Source organism: Epinephelus fuscoguttatus, linkage group LG5, assembly GCF_011397635.1.
Source record: "Epinephelus fuscoguttatus linkage group LG5, E.fuscoguttatus.final_Chr_v1".
NCBI classification, from domain to species: Eukaryota; Metazoa; Chordata; class Actinopteri; order Perciformes; family Serranidae; genus Epinephelus; species Epinephelus fuscoguttatus.
This window is the reverse complement of record NC_064756.1, coordinates 35,916,289-35,931,654: the sequence shown is the minus strand read 5'-3', so window position 1 is coordinate 35,931,654 and position 15,366 is coordinate 35,916,289. Positions and strand designations below refer to the sequence as shown.

The following is a 15,366-nucleotide window of genomic DNA, read 5'->3' as shown; positions in this document are numbered from 1 at the left end:
CTAAATAAAAGTCAACCGAGTGCACAAGCCTGCTGCGAGACCTGTGACATCTCCTGTTTTTTTAAATCAGGTTTGTTTGGCTGTTGGACTGTGGTTTCTGCTCGCCCGCTGTTAATCAAATTAAAGAACAGCGTCTTCATCATCTCTACACCGTCTGTCACAGCGAGAGGTCAACAGTAAGACAGCTCTCTGATTGGCTGGATGACAGGTGGACAGGTGGTCAGAAAACCATGACTTATCAGTTTCACTTGCAGAGCAGTTAAGAAAAACAGGTCATACAGCAGCAGCAATGGGTGTAATGTGACTTCAACAATGACATTTTGAAAGTTAATCTGGCTGTCATAAATATAAACAGGTTAACTCTGTAGTGAATAAATCATAGGCTTTCCTAAAAGAGAGAACTTCATGAGACTCATTCCAGCAGCCCTTGCCTTGGCTTCATTCTGATTACTATTTCACCTTTGACCTTTCATGGCTTAACACACCTGTTGATCAAAGAGCTACTCCATCACCAGTCTGTCAGCAGTATGACGTTTTGATCAATAACATTGCCTCATCCCTCCTGGCTTTCTTTATCAGAGCAGTTCTGTTGGTGAATTAGCACAAATTGATTTTAAGAGTCCTTTAATGGGTTATTTGTCATCACCTCTACTGTGTGAAATCAGTGAGTGTCACCACAAGTCATACCGGAAGCTTTGGATTTCTTCCTTTCAAAATAAATCAACACACATCTTGTTCATATTTGGAAGTTCATACATGTGCTTTTTTTCAGTTAAGACAAAAGATGGCAGAAGTATTTAAATATTTTACTGAAGTAAATGTAGCAATAATACATTGTGAAACTACTTTGTTACAAGTAAGAGCCCTGCATTCAAAACATTACTTAGGAAAAATGCAAGTATTAGCATCAAAATATAGTACTAAAAGTACCCACTATACAGAATGACCCAATTTAATCGATCATATTATTGTATTATAATCATTAATGTATCCATACAGCAATAATACATTGTGAAACTACTTTGTTACAAGTAAGAGCCCTGCATTCAAAACATTACTTAGGAAAAATGCAAGTATTAGCATCAAAATATAGTATTAAAAGTACCCACTATACAGAATGACCCAATTTAATCGATCATATTATTGTATTATAATCATTAATGTATCCATGTGTTCATTGCCTTAAAGTTGCAGATGGTAAAGGTAGAACTTGATTTAATTACTTTTTACTGATGGGTAACTAATCTTTAAAAATATATCGTGATTAATTAGTTGATTATATTTTGTAAAAATAATCCAAATATACAAAGTAACTAAAGTTATTAAATAATGTAGTGGAGTAAAAAATAGCCGTTTACCTGCAAAATGCTGTGGAGTACAACGGACAGGGCCGCCCCTCCCTAAACGCAGAACACGCGCTGTGCGTAGGGCCTCATTTTCCATGGGGGGCCACATTTTGCGCGAGGGGACGCATTTGCGCATATGCGCAATGGATGCGCACATGCGCCACCGTGAGGTGCGCATAGAATCAGCTCGAGGAAGGAGAGAAGAGACCTGACCGCCCATGCGTCGCTGCAATGATTGACAGCACTCCACATCTGACATCTGAACACATACCCCCGAGCCTCGGGGGTATGTGCGGGGCCGGGAGGTCGGATGCTCCCAGAGAGGCGAGAGGGAGAAATATAGCTAAATAAGATGAAAATAGAAAAGAATGTCTCTGTATTTTATTTCTGTTTTCAGTGTTTAATTAAGGTGGGAGAGGCGGAGGGCTGAGGGAGATCGGTCGCCTCCAGAGAGGGGAGAGGGAGAAATATAACAAAATAAGATTAAACAGGAAAAACCTGTCTCCCTCTTTTATTTTATTTTCAGTGTTAAATCAAGGGTGGGGGGTTGAGGTGGTGGAAGTTACTTTCTTTTGATGAGTAATTGATGGCTATTTGTGACTCAGATTTGTTTATTTATTTATTTCAGTTTGAAGTTATTTTTATTTGATATTTATTTATTTATTTATTTATTTCAGGTTGATTTTTTTATTTTATTTGACTCATACAGCCAAACTACTGTATCTACAATACATTTGTTATTGCCAGTAAAGGTTGTCAAGTTAAATGGCAAGTTGTTGTACAGTCATTTTGTACCTATGATACATTTGGGATGGGGGCCTCCAAATAAAATTTCGCTTAGGGCCCCAATTTGGTCAGGGGCAGCCCTGACAACGGAGAAAGTAGAAAATGTAATTCTCGAGTAAAGAACAAGTATCTCAAAATGGTACTTATGTCTTGTATTTGTTCAGAGTTCTTTATTGTCAAATGAACAACATTCACACAAACAGTCACTGTCATTGAAAACTTGGGTCACAGGCTCCAGCCAACAATACAATTTAAGTAGGCTAAATTAAAAAAAAGATAATAATAATCATAATAATAATGATATAATCACACAAGTATAAACAAAAAGAGAATATTAATGTAAGGATATATAATAGTGCAACTTATAATAAAGGATAAAATATGATAAAATATTAAGTAAGTGATATAAATCAGTAAAAACAAGAATACAGAGAATGTAACAGTAAAGTGCTGTGGTAAAATGTGCTTAGCAAGACTGTACATTAATATGTATTTACAGAGGTGCATATAGTTTGGTTTAAAGAACCAAAAAGCTATCCCTTAGCCTGGTGGTGTGGATCGGATGCTGCGGTACCGTCTGCCAAACAGCAGCAGGCAGAACAGTATGTGACAAGGGTGATGTGAGTCTTTGATAATCCTTATGGCTTTCTTCCTACACTGCTGGGTGTAGAGGTCCTCTATGGACGGCAGTACTGTCCTGGTGATGTGCTGTGCAGTTTTCACCACCCTCTGTGATGCTTTACAGTTGAGGACAGTGTAACTGCCATACCAGGTGGTGATGCAGTGTAGGATTAAGTGACATCTAACAGTGAGGTTACAAACCTGAAACTTCTCCAGTGTGCAGAGTGTGTAGCTAGGGTGGCCGATGTGAAAACACATATATTTTTTTAGTTTCAGGTGATTATACACTAAAGAAAACATAGTTGGAAATATTATATGCTATTTCTGGCAAGAAGTGCACCTAAATCCTACAAACTGGACCTTTGATGTAATTATAAAAGGTGACCTAAAGGCTATAAGATACTCTCTTTGGTTTCTCATGATGTGGAAGATTCTCACGTTTACACTAAAGGTGATCACATAGACTTAGTCATAATATTTCAAGTATAACCCCCCCCCCCCCCCAAAAAAAAACAAAGCAGAGAGAAAAGCAGCGATTGTGAGGTTCTCAGACGAAAATCTTATTTTGAAATTCCTAACCGGATGTTGTTTGTGCTCACTCTAGCTGCTCTGACGTCGCGCCTTGTGTTGTGTGAGGAGCGGATCTTTACTTTCTCCGTCCAGAGTGCTCCAGAGACACTAATACCCCGCCAGTAAGAGGTTTACCTGCCCTGAAGCTGAGGTCTGTGTCGGAGGATTGTACGAATAAACTCCACTGATTTTATTTCCACACGAAAAACGGAGCGACATTTCATCCTGGAGGTAAATACCAGTTTATTTGGGGGATTTGTGTCACTTTTTTTCAGGGGTTTAACCGTGGTCAGAGGTCGGTCTATGGCCGCTGCCTTTACCTGTTGAATAGACCCACTGTTTTCTATTATGTGAATGACAAAAAGAGGAAAAACTGACCGGTGTAACATTTTATTTGTTAACATAATAGCCTCGGCTTCACCGCGCGTGACACTCCCTTTGGGTTCAATGTGCGCAGTTTCTCGTGGATTTATTATGGAGAAAACCTAAATATATCCTACACATTTATTTCACTTTACTCCACTTTGACATCCGTTGAAGCCTGACGTAACATGGACGTTTTTTAGTATGTTTTCTGCCGTTATATATTTGTCATACATCAGTAACAGTGTAGTTCAGTCTAACAATCCAGGTTATGATTATCTAATTTCTAAAAAGTAGGAGTTACAGAAGCAGGTAGAGCTGCTGTTCCCGTGGGAAATCAGTGATGAGGAGAAAATATTACACAATTTTAAAACGCACCCAGTGACTCAGCCTACCTGCAGTGCTCCAGGAATAAACTCCTCACTGTTGCCAAAGACAGGAGGTCACCGCAGTCGGCAGGCAGCCAAAGTCCCGCTGCTATCTGACACAATGTTAAGTGCTCTGCTGCACACTTGGACCTTTAGATTTGATTGTATTCAAGAACAGTTCCTAGTCAAGCAACGTGGTGAACATGTAGGGTGAAAGGAGGTTTTTGAGGGTCAATACAGAGCGTTTCATCCTCAGCATTCACTTATATTAGCCTGATTGGAAATAGCGGTGCTCTATCTGTGACTGGATTAGACTAGAATGAAACAGATTTGTTCCACTTGTACCAATCAGTCAGCCGGAGAGAGTCTTCAGGAGGACAGGGATGATCTCAGAGGCTGCAGTTACATAACGGGGGGGACGAGAGAGAGAGAGAGAGGGAGGGAGTTTACTGGAGTTTATCCTTTAACTATCATTTTACACGTTTTGTTTTGTTTTTGATTTGTGGTTGATTTACATTATAATGAAGAAAAGGGGAGAGATGTTTAAGTTTTTTCACCGCCCTTAGAGTGGTCAATCACAACTTCAGATGACTCAGTGAGTATATACTGCGTCACTGGGGTTTTACATGAGTATTAACTTAATCACAGTTTTACTGATAGTTAACAGTGTGATGTTCTATGGGACGGAAATTAGACCTTTTTTTTAAAAAAAAACCTCACAGGCATATGGTATAATACAGCGTTGATCAACTAGATGACAGACGAAATCAGCTTTACTTTTTATGGTAAAAACAAACGGATTAGCAGACAACCAAAAGGCCTTTTTTTGGTCAGCAATCGCCCGCTGTGCGCAATTACGCGTGACGCAGGAGACTGCGGAGGATAACAACAATGAAAGGAGCGGCGTGCTTCGTACGTGTGTGTTTGTCCTAGAAGATGACAGGGCTCACTAGTAGTCTAGTGGTTCACTGTTTGTCTGTCCTGCTGTAGGGGACACAGGCAGCAAATGGAGCCTGAGAGCAGAAACAGATGTCAGATCAGCCTCCTCTGTGGCTGATTGCATCATCAGCTGCGTCCCAGAAAAAAGGTGAAGCGTGGAGGAAAGAAACACCAACTAGCTTTCTGAACTAACTTCAAACAGTATTTAAGGAATGGTCACCTAAAGAAGAAATATGTTGGGTTTTATAGAAAGTGAGGGCATATTTTTTGGCTTCTCAATTCTTCAAAGGGCAGTTTGAGGGCTCAGACTTGGTTTTAGGGTCACTTAATTTAGGGTGGGGCTAAAGGGAATATAGTACAGATTACAGTACAAACGTGTGTGTGTGTGTGTGTGCAGGATTGACAGACAGATTAGACCTGCCTGGGAACCGTAATGGCTGAACTGTAGGACAAACAAACATTCCTCTCTGCACTGACGCTTGAAAGCTCAGAATGAGCCTATGTATGTACACATGGTTTGTGTGTGTAAGTATCTGATTGCATGTATTCAAAGGTCCAGTGTGTAGGATTTAGGGGGATCTATTTGCAGAAATGTAATATGATAAGTATGTTTTCTTTAGTGTATAATCACCTGAAAATAAGAATTGTGTTTTCGTTACCGTAGCAGTTGAGTTTATATCTACAGAGGGAGCGGGTCTATGTTTATGAAGATTGACATGTTGCACTGCCATGTTTCTATAGTGGCCCAGAATGGACAAACCAAACACTAGCTCTAGATAGGCCCATTTGCTTTTTCACATCTGCCACTGTAGTTAGCAGCCTCTCCGCAACAAGCTGAACTTTGTTGGGAAAACACTGTTTTGTATTGTGACACTGCTTTATTCAGCGTTTTTACCAGTCTGTTTTTGAGAGGAAGAGAACTTTGCAATTAATTCGGCTCCCAGTAAAAACCTGTACAATGAACACTGAAGGAATCCTAACCTGGATAATTTTCAGCTGGTTGCAATCTGCAATCCTCATCACTAGATGCCACTGTATACCCCCAAATCTTACACACTTCAGCTCTAGTTCTTACGGTACAGCAAAAGGGACTCCCTTTCCACTTCTCCCAAATCACACAGCTCATACAATTTGTTTTCGTTTTGAATATTTTCGAATCTGCCAACATCAGTGGCTGCAAGACAGACACCATTTCAACATGTTTGGCTTCTTGTTAAGTGAGATGTAACATATGATTCAGTGCCAGACTTTTTTGTGATACTGCATGTGGCTTAAGTAGTTTCATGATGACAGTATGCAGTTTCAACAGACAGATTTATGATGCAATTTTCCTTATTTGGATGAACTATTCCTTTAAATGAACAGCTGAAGGGCAGGTCACCCTCTGAGTCAAACAGAGTAATTCCCCTTGGGGAAATATCTTCAAAATACAACAGAAACAGTCTCTTCAACAGCTCAGAAGGACTTGCTCCACTCCTTTGAACCAGTTCTGACTGGTTTAGTTCTTCACTGGTATTATTTTTATGTGTATTTGCACTGTTGTGGTTTTGTCGTCTGGTTGTTTTTGAGGCCTTTAATGGAGCTCACAGTGCATGTCCTCCCGCTGACAAGTTAATGCTTAAATTAGACTAAACTGTTTAAGATCTCATCTCTAATATATCTGTGGCAATAAAAGCATTAGAGTGAGAACTAATCTGCCCTCAGCACAGTTTTTAATTGACTATCTGTGATGTTCTGTGAGACGTAACTCAGATTGGATTCCTTTAACCCCTGTATGTGTGTGTGTGTGTGTGTGTTTAATGGATCCCACCAGAAACAAAGAAGGAAGTCACACCCTCCTTCTTGCCTTCAGCTTTTCCACATTGATCCCATAATTAAACCCAACCATCTATAGTCTTCATCAAACAGCTTTTTACCTAAACTTGACCATGTAAAGTTTCCCTAACCCAAACATTCACATTTAAATACTGTGTCTTGTGGGAAAAACATTAGTACTGTATTATTCAGAAAACACTGTATTTTTTACTTCACTACATTTATCTGATGGTAATAGTTACTGGTTATTTTGCACATTAAGATTTCACAACTTAAACATGATTAGTTATATAATATGCTGCATTGTTTCAGATTACCCACTCATCACAAAAAAAACAGGTTATGTGAAGGTCATCTTTGTTTTTCCACTTTCCTCTATGAGTAAGATGAATATGAAGACTGCAACATAGACTGTATAAAATAATGGATGTACGTAGCTATTGTCACATCACCCACTGGTTTGTGGTCTACCTTTCTGAAGGCTTGAGTTTGGCATTTGGGCTGTCACCATCTTGGTCTTTGGAACCAGAAGTGACCATATTTGGATGAAAGGGTGGAGCTGTGGAAGAGCGAGGCGTGCATCTGATTGAGAACCCAAGTACACTATGCACTTTTCTGACTTGTCGATCACAAGGTTGCTGTGTCCTAAGGCATACCCTGCTTTATCATCTATTTTAATCTAAATGGGAACATAATTTACAAAGAGAGTGTCATGTTGTATTGAAGAAGACTTCAAAGTAGCGATTGAGACCATAAACTCATTAGGAAAATGATTACTGAGGTAATAAGTGACGTGAGAAGTAGGGTCATTTTCTCATTGGTTTCTGTACAATCATTACGTTCTCACACAATGGTTTTTATGATAACCTGCAAATTAGCACCCCACAAATGGCTTTATGTAGGCCTACTTAATTCAAAGTTATGTACCTAATGTAAAGTTATGAATGTTAGGTTTAGGTAAGTTAAGTTACTGTTTTTAGGTTTACATACCTCAAAATGACTCAAAGTTCACATGGTTCTGAACACTGTCCTGAGTTATGTGACCCATCAATCACTGCGACCTGTCTCCTAATGAGACTGCTTCCCGTTTTATTCTTTACTCTTGTTAGCACATTGATCACGTGATCACAACCTTCACAAATACAGGAGTTATACACAAATTACAGGTTCATGATTACATAGGATCTCACCCGATGTCAGCTGGGATAGGCTCCAGCCCCCCCGCGACCCTCAAGAGGATGAAGCGGTTAGAAGATGAATGAATGAATGAATGATTACATAGGATATAGGATTATTTTGGTACATTACTTTTCATAGGAAAATGTACAAACAGCATATGGGAACAACATAATACAATCAGACTTCTTTTTGCAACCAGTTTAGTCGGCTCCTGCTGGCCATTAGAAAGAACTCAGGTTTAAGGCACTTTGGCATCGGCTCCACTTTTTTTTAGAACTGGAGATAACTCCTCCTTGGTCTACAGCCATGCAGATGGTGCACTGAGCAAGATGCTAACATCTGCATGCTGACAGTGACAATGCTAACATGCTGATGTTAGAGTTATAATGTTGACCAATATGTAAGCTTGTTAGCGTGCTTACATTTACAAAACTTACTAAACACAAAGTACAGTTGAGGCTGACAGGAATATTACTAATTCTACAGGTATTTGGTCAGAAACCACATATTGAATGAATTGAAATACTGACCAGCTGGTTGCACTTGAGGAAATAGTGGGGACACCACACGGAATAGGAAACACCCTCTGCGATCACAAATTTTTGCACTAAATTTTATGACAGTCTATCGAGTAGTTGTTGAGACGTACTAGCTGATCTGACGCCTCACTCCCTCCTCTGGAGCCACTCCTGTGGGGACGGTTATTCAGAACTTTGAGTCTCTGTCATTTACAATCATTTGGTTACAGTTAACAGTTTTTCCATAATATTTAAATGAATAGATCTCAAGTAAGCAGATTCTAAACAAATGTTGAGATATAGGAATTAAAATACTGCTGAAACAGTTTTATGTAACCTAGACATCTAAGAAACTTTGACTTTTCAACCAGATTTAGCTCAGTTCCTAACTAGAAGTGCATAAATGTCTTTTTAAGCAGTAATGTTGTTAATCTAGTATTTATTTTAAACATTTGTGTCCACAATGAAGCCAGTTTGGTTAAAAACATCAAAAGTATCTGAAGTGTAAATGTTAACATCATAGTAATCACTTCTGTATTAGTCATTCGTTTTCACTCAGTCTTTGGTGAATATAAACCTTATCGTCTGTTATAAACACTACACTTAACTATAAAGTAATTAAAGTCAACTTTTGGATAATATGAAGATCTAGTTTCATGCAATCATTGCTTCCATGACAATCAGGATTATTCCAGTCATGAGCTTTCTGCTCTTTTTATGTAACGGTACTGCTTTTGTCTGTGTAAATTAGACTAATACTCAATTAGTCCCACTTCCACTGAAAGCTTTGCAACATGAACAACTGGACTGAAGTGATTTCAGCATGTGTCCTGAAATCAGTTTTGAGCAACATTTAAAGAAAGCCTGATAGCTAGTTTTGGGAGCATGTCCTCGCGGGGCAGCTAACGTCATTCAGGGGCTACACATGAAATTCTGTTGAGCTCTACATATTGTAAAAGGAAAAGACTCCACCAAAAATGACGTATTGCTTTGGGTCGCTGACAGTTTGTGTTGTGTTTGGTTTCCAGAGAGCTCCCTGTGAAGGAGCTGCAAAAAAACGGTGTTATCAACTGCAGCTGATGAGAGTTTGTCCCAGAACACAACCATAGGAAGATATAGGATTTTCAGATGAGCTGGAAATAATCAAAGCTGGGATCAAATTCATGTTCATTCAGTTCAAAATAACAACTACTGATTATGATTCAATCTTATTAATCCCAGACTCTATTTTAATTTTTAACTAACCTTCCTGTACTTTAACAAAATATTCCTGCACTGTGGTATTACTACTTTTACTCTGGATACTTCTTCCACCACTGTACTTTACAACACATGTTTATCTGTGTGAAGTTCGTAGTAACCTAAATGTGGACCCTGTGTGAACATTCACGGCACCATTTCAGTTGCCTCTGTGATGATGATGCGATAAAGACAAAAATAGTTTGTTGCCGTCATTTGAAAACTCAATTTTCATTGATTTTTATTAAGAAATTGTTTGAATAGTAAGTAAAAAACTGAGCCTTGAAGATCTTTCACAACCTGAAACTGAGCCGAAAAAACCCACATTGCTGTGATTTTTTTAAGATAAAACAGACGTCCAGAGACAAATAGGACAAATACTGTATGTGTCATACTTTTATGGTTTAAGGATCCAAGTAGCAGTCCACACATACCTCACTGCATCTCCAGAGTAAACATTAAGTGGGCCTGTGAGCCTAAAGTCAGGCTGTCACATCATTACACACTGTTTTTTTTTTTTTTTAAAGCTCTGTCCTCTTATTCTTCCATTCATTTTATTGAAGAAGATTGCACAAACATATGTGTGTGTGAATTTGCTTGTCCCGTAGTCAGTTCTATGGTGTAATATAAAGCCTACGGTTACTGATAATATAAATAGATATATTTCCTTGGCTTACTTCATATAAGAGAACAAAAATCACATAAATATTTGGGAGCCATAGACATAGACAAAGCTATTGTGCTTAGAGTGCCCAAATGGCCAGAGGTGGCCCTGGAAGGCCGACATTACATTTTTCAAATTTTATGACAAAACCTCTGAACATAAAACAGAGCCCTTCTTTAAAGAGTTAAATACCAAAGGAATATTTCAGATGGTGATGGGCTCACAAGATCACAGAGCCCCTCTGGCAAGACCTGATCGTCATCCCATAATTCACAGTGTTTGTCTCAGGAAAAGAGATGATGTTTCACTGACAACAGGCGGGTTGTTGCAGAGGCCAAAAGCTTTTTAAAACCAACAATTTCCATGCTGTAATTTGTGTTTCCACTAACTAAGCTGAGGGGTCCTTTGGGAATGCGTGACCAATTTTCTGCACTGATTCATGGACTGACTCACTGTTAGAGCAGCCTCAAGACCTCAAGTCACACATTTTCACACAATTATGGGGCAGGCGGACCCCTCTTTGCAAACATTCGGGATTCTCGGAGTGTTTTCCATCATATGTCCTCACTGAAAAGGAGATTATAAATCTCCTCCCGCTTTTATTCCTCTCTCCCCCAGCTCCTACCTCCTCCCTTCGCCCCATCTATCTCCCCTTCGTCTTTCCTCCCTCTGTCTTCATGTCTTTCTGACGCTCTTTTCTGTCTTGTTTCTCCTCACAGATCTCCAGTGTTTTGATGTCACATTCCTGAAGTTTTTTGAAGAACCCAGAAAGCTGACCTGACGGCAGACAACAAGGCTTGCCGGAGATCATAAACTTCATCCCTTCATGCCTTCTGTCTGAGGAGGGATAAAGAGTGTATGTGTTTTGAAGAGGATCTGGTGTTTGCTTGGATATGGCTTTTCTGTGTATGAGAGAAAGACACAGAGAACTGATCTGAGGTCAAGGCCTTCCTCCTCCTCTCCCCCGGAGTCACATGACAGCGTGAGGCACAATCCCCGGGGTTGCTATCGCTACACTGACCGACCTAAATACTTGTATACTCAGTCAGAGAAGCAACACAGACTGGATCTCTCAGTTGGGAGCAGAGGGAGCTAGAAGAGCTTCTTGCTTTACGAGCTGTTCGTTTACATTCAGCTTCATTTCTCCTGCTGGTGTTAATCACCCTGAGAAACTGACTGCAACGCAGTGAGTGTACCCAAGGACACTTCTCCTCTCACATAAAGAATTTTCTCTGAATCATCTCACGTCAACCTGCCAGAAGCAAAATGCCGGCAAAGACACCAATGTACTTAAAAACTACAACTCCAAAGAAGGGAAAGAGGCTGAGGCTTCGTGACGTCCTTTCAGGTGATATGATCAGCCCCCCTCTGGGCGACGTACGTCACAGCGCCCACGTGGGGCCCGAGGGGGAGGGTGACATGTTTGGAGACGTTGGTTTCCTGCAGGGTAAGATGGACATGTTGCCGAGTCTGAGTCGGATGCAGGACGGGCGGTCTCACAGCGTGGAGAGACGGCTGGGCGACAGCTTTGCTGCAAGACAGGACTCACACAACTATGCCTTCAATGGTTACCACTATCAGCACACCGCTGATGGCCTGCTGAAGACCACCATCTCCATGCCTGTGTTCATCGCCCACGAACAGGCTCCACCCAAACCCCCACGCCTCCACCTGGACGACCCCTCCCCATCTTCTTTGCCTTCCCAGCAAAACCACTTCCACCTCCATCGGCAGCCCACGGACACAAGCCACAAACAGGCCAATGGTCACACAGACAGCCACAGCCAGCTCTTTGAGAATGGTGTAGTGGGCCGTTTGGCATCAGAGCCCTGCCGTGACATCTCCCTCTCCCCCGCCATCCGCAGGCTCGTCCCCTCCTCTGGCTCCTTCTCAGAGGTCTCCTCTGAGGACTCCATGTCAGAAACCTGTGGGCCCCTGGACGTTCGCCGGGGCCTCAGCTTGGACTCTGATGCTGGCCTAAGCAACGAGGATCTGAGGAGTGAACGCAGTGATTCGCCTTGCACTGCCTTCCACCCAGCCAGTCTCACAGTCTCATCTGGGGTGTCGCGATCAGACTCTATGGCAGGGTTAGACCTAGATCTGGGCCCATCTATCATGGAGGACGTCCTGAGTATCATGGACCGCTACAAGAGTGAGGACAACCGTTGTGAGCTATGAAGAAAGATAGTTGCGATGTACCAATATTGTTTTTTATACATTGTTTAATAAATCCTTAAAGACTTTGTAAATATTTGAAAGGAGCACAAAGGATGGAGGAGTGGAGGACGAAGACTCGACAGCTGAGTTCAAAATTCACTGAAAGATTTAAAAAAGCTGAGAAGCAGTTGGACAATGGGATGCTGCTCCCTGACATGACAACAGCCAAGGCAACAGGCTGGTCCTGAGGAGCCTTTATCTAAGCTGAACCTCATTAACACATCACCGTGTTATCACAAACACATTCCCCTTTTCGTTGGACAAAATAACAGCTACAACCCACATTGTATTGTCTCTTAATCTGACTTATGAGGAGAATTTCACTGCTTGTCAGTGGTTAAGAATTGCCAGCTGAGTCAGACATAAATGTGTCAAGATGGACTCTGGAAGAAATCAGCAGCTGTGAACAAAATTCAGGAGCAGCAGGACACACTTATCCACTGTGGAAACCACAGCTGCATGATAAATAATGTCTTACAACTTCAGAGGTTCAAATTACACATGCTCGGTCAGGCTGAACTGAACTGCAAAAACACGTAGTTTTATCCTGAAGGGCATATTCTTTCCTAATTCATCTTGGCTGCCAGAACATTTTCAGAAGACTCAATATTAATATATTCACCAGTTTACTGTATTGATTCAATGCCAGATGAAATGTGAATAATTCTGATTTTACTGTACTTCTGTAAAAGATGAAGATTTAAGTTAAAGGTCCAGTGTGTAGGATTTAAGGGGAAATGGAATAATATAATAAGTATGGTTTCTTTAGAGTATAATCACCTGGTAATAAGAATAGTTGTGTTTAATTTTTTTGGGATGAGCCATTTATATCTACATCTCTGCGAATAATTTGACTCCTGATAAAAACCTCCTGAAGAGGGAACACTGACGGAATCCAGCTGGGAGTCCTCGATTGGCACATGGAAAGTTGCAGCTGGTTGCAATTCACAATCCTCACTATTAGATGCCACCAAATCCTACACACTGCTCCTTTAAAATGGTCTCTAGACATTTCAGTGTCTTTCTTTTGATCAGAGGGAAACTGAAGAAGCTAATTCTGTAGGTAATACAAAGCTGTAAGTGTAAGAGATGTGCTGCTTGCTAGATCATTTTTCAAATATTGGTCTTTTCAAAAACACTCTTCTTCCATTTTGTGGCTTACTGTTGGCCTCTTGAACATTCACTGTCTGCATTATCATGGTAGCCTATTATTCAAATGTCATTTATGCTGTATATATATATCATTGTAAATGCAAGAATAAAAGGTTTCTATAAAGAAAATTGAGGATTCATGGAATTTTTTTCACACATAAACATAATCACTGACATAATTGTGCCTGATAGTAATTGATAATCATATAAAATAAAAACAACTTTATTTGTTAAGAGAAGTGGTGGAGTGTAACTAATTACATTTACACATAACTAAAACTTTGAGGTACCTGCAGGGGCGAAGCCAGACCTAGGGGAGTCCAAATAGTGTGCTTCCTTTGGGAGATTTTCCCCCCCCATTTTCAGCAGCACTATGCTCTATTTTCAAGCCATTTGAGATAACAGAATGACTAAAAATCTGTACATCATTTGGGAAGAACATGATAGTTACCATGGACAAAATCATCTTGAAGAACCTACATCTAATTTTTCTTCACCTGTCTTTATCATTGTGAAACCATAACACAACAAATGTTAAGGATGACTAATTTTCACTCCTGCCACTTATTTATATCTGATTCAAATATTTTTGTCCACCTTGTTCAGCTTTGCTGTTCTTGTTATTAGCTGTATGTCTTTGTGTGTGTACAATTACATCAAGAAACAAAAAACAATAAACAAGGTCAAATTCCTTGTATGTTAACACATTGCCTACTTGGCCATTGAAGCTGATCTGAAAAAACAACAACAAAAGAGTAAAAGAAAAAATATACAACACATTTTCACTAGATACATTAAATACATGTGTGAGTAGTAGTGAAAATGAAATGCGATTAAGTCCATGGTGTGACTGCAGCTCTGTCCTCCCCTATTATAACTGATACTGGTTATAGTATAATACTGGAGCCCCACAGGGGAGTGTAATCTCACCAGTATTATTTACCCTCTACACAAACGAGGGCAAAAGAAACACACCTGAGCATGTCACAATCAAATTTGCTGATGATACAGCAATAGCGGGGTTAATACTGGATAATGACGAGAACCACTATAGGGCCTGGGTAGACCAGTTTGCAGACTGGTGTAGGTCCAGCTGTCTTCTTTTAAACACAAAGAAAACAAAGGAAATAATAATTGACTTTAGAACTGAGAGCTACACCCACCAGCATATGGTTATTAATGGAGAAAGTATTGAGGTTGTGGCTGATCTATCTATCTATCTATCTATCTATCTTGGTCATCTTCTCCGAGCATAGATAGATAGATAGATAGATAGATAGATAGATAGATAGATAGACAGACAGATAGACAGACAGATAGATAGATTGATTGAACCCATGCCCACGAGAATGTTCAAACTGCCAGAACTCATAGAAAAAGAGGAAACAGCAGCAGCAGCAGAAGAAGAGGGCAATTAGTTTGCAGATGAACTTGCAACTCCATTAAACAAAAGTGATAATGATATTTTATAAATTTGTTTTTGGGAGGACAGAAACAAAATCAGTTATTAATCACTGAATTATGACATCTTGGCAGGAAATTTTGAATAATGACAATTATATGACAATTAATCTGCTGACCTGGGATTA

General features: G+C 40.1%; 1 protein-coding gene across 1 annotated transcript; it reads left to right on the top strand.

Annotated features, from left to right (window-relative positions):
• Positions 1 to 3,368: 3,368 nt before the first annotated feature.
• On the top strand, positions 3,369 to 13,875 carry zgc:154093 (uncharacterized protein LOC777623 homolog). Its single transcript, XM_049576861.1, has 2 exons — positions 3,369 to 3,554; positions 11,128 to 13,875. Exon 2 carries the CDS (start codon positions 11,675 to 11,677, stop codon positions 12,584 to 12,586), a length of 912 nt encoding a protein of 303 aa, XP_049432818.1. The 5' UTR covers positions 3,369 to 3,554; positions 11,128 to 11,674; the 3' UTR covers positions 12,587 to 13,875.
• The last annotated feature ends 1,491 nt before the right edge of the window (positions 13,876 to 15,366 follow it).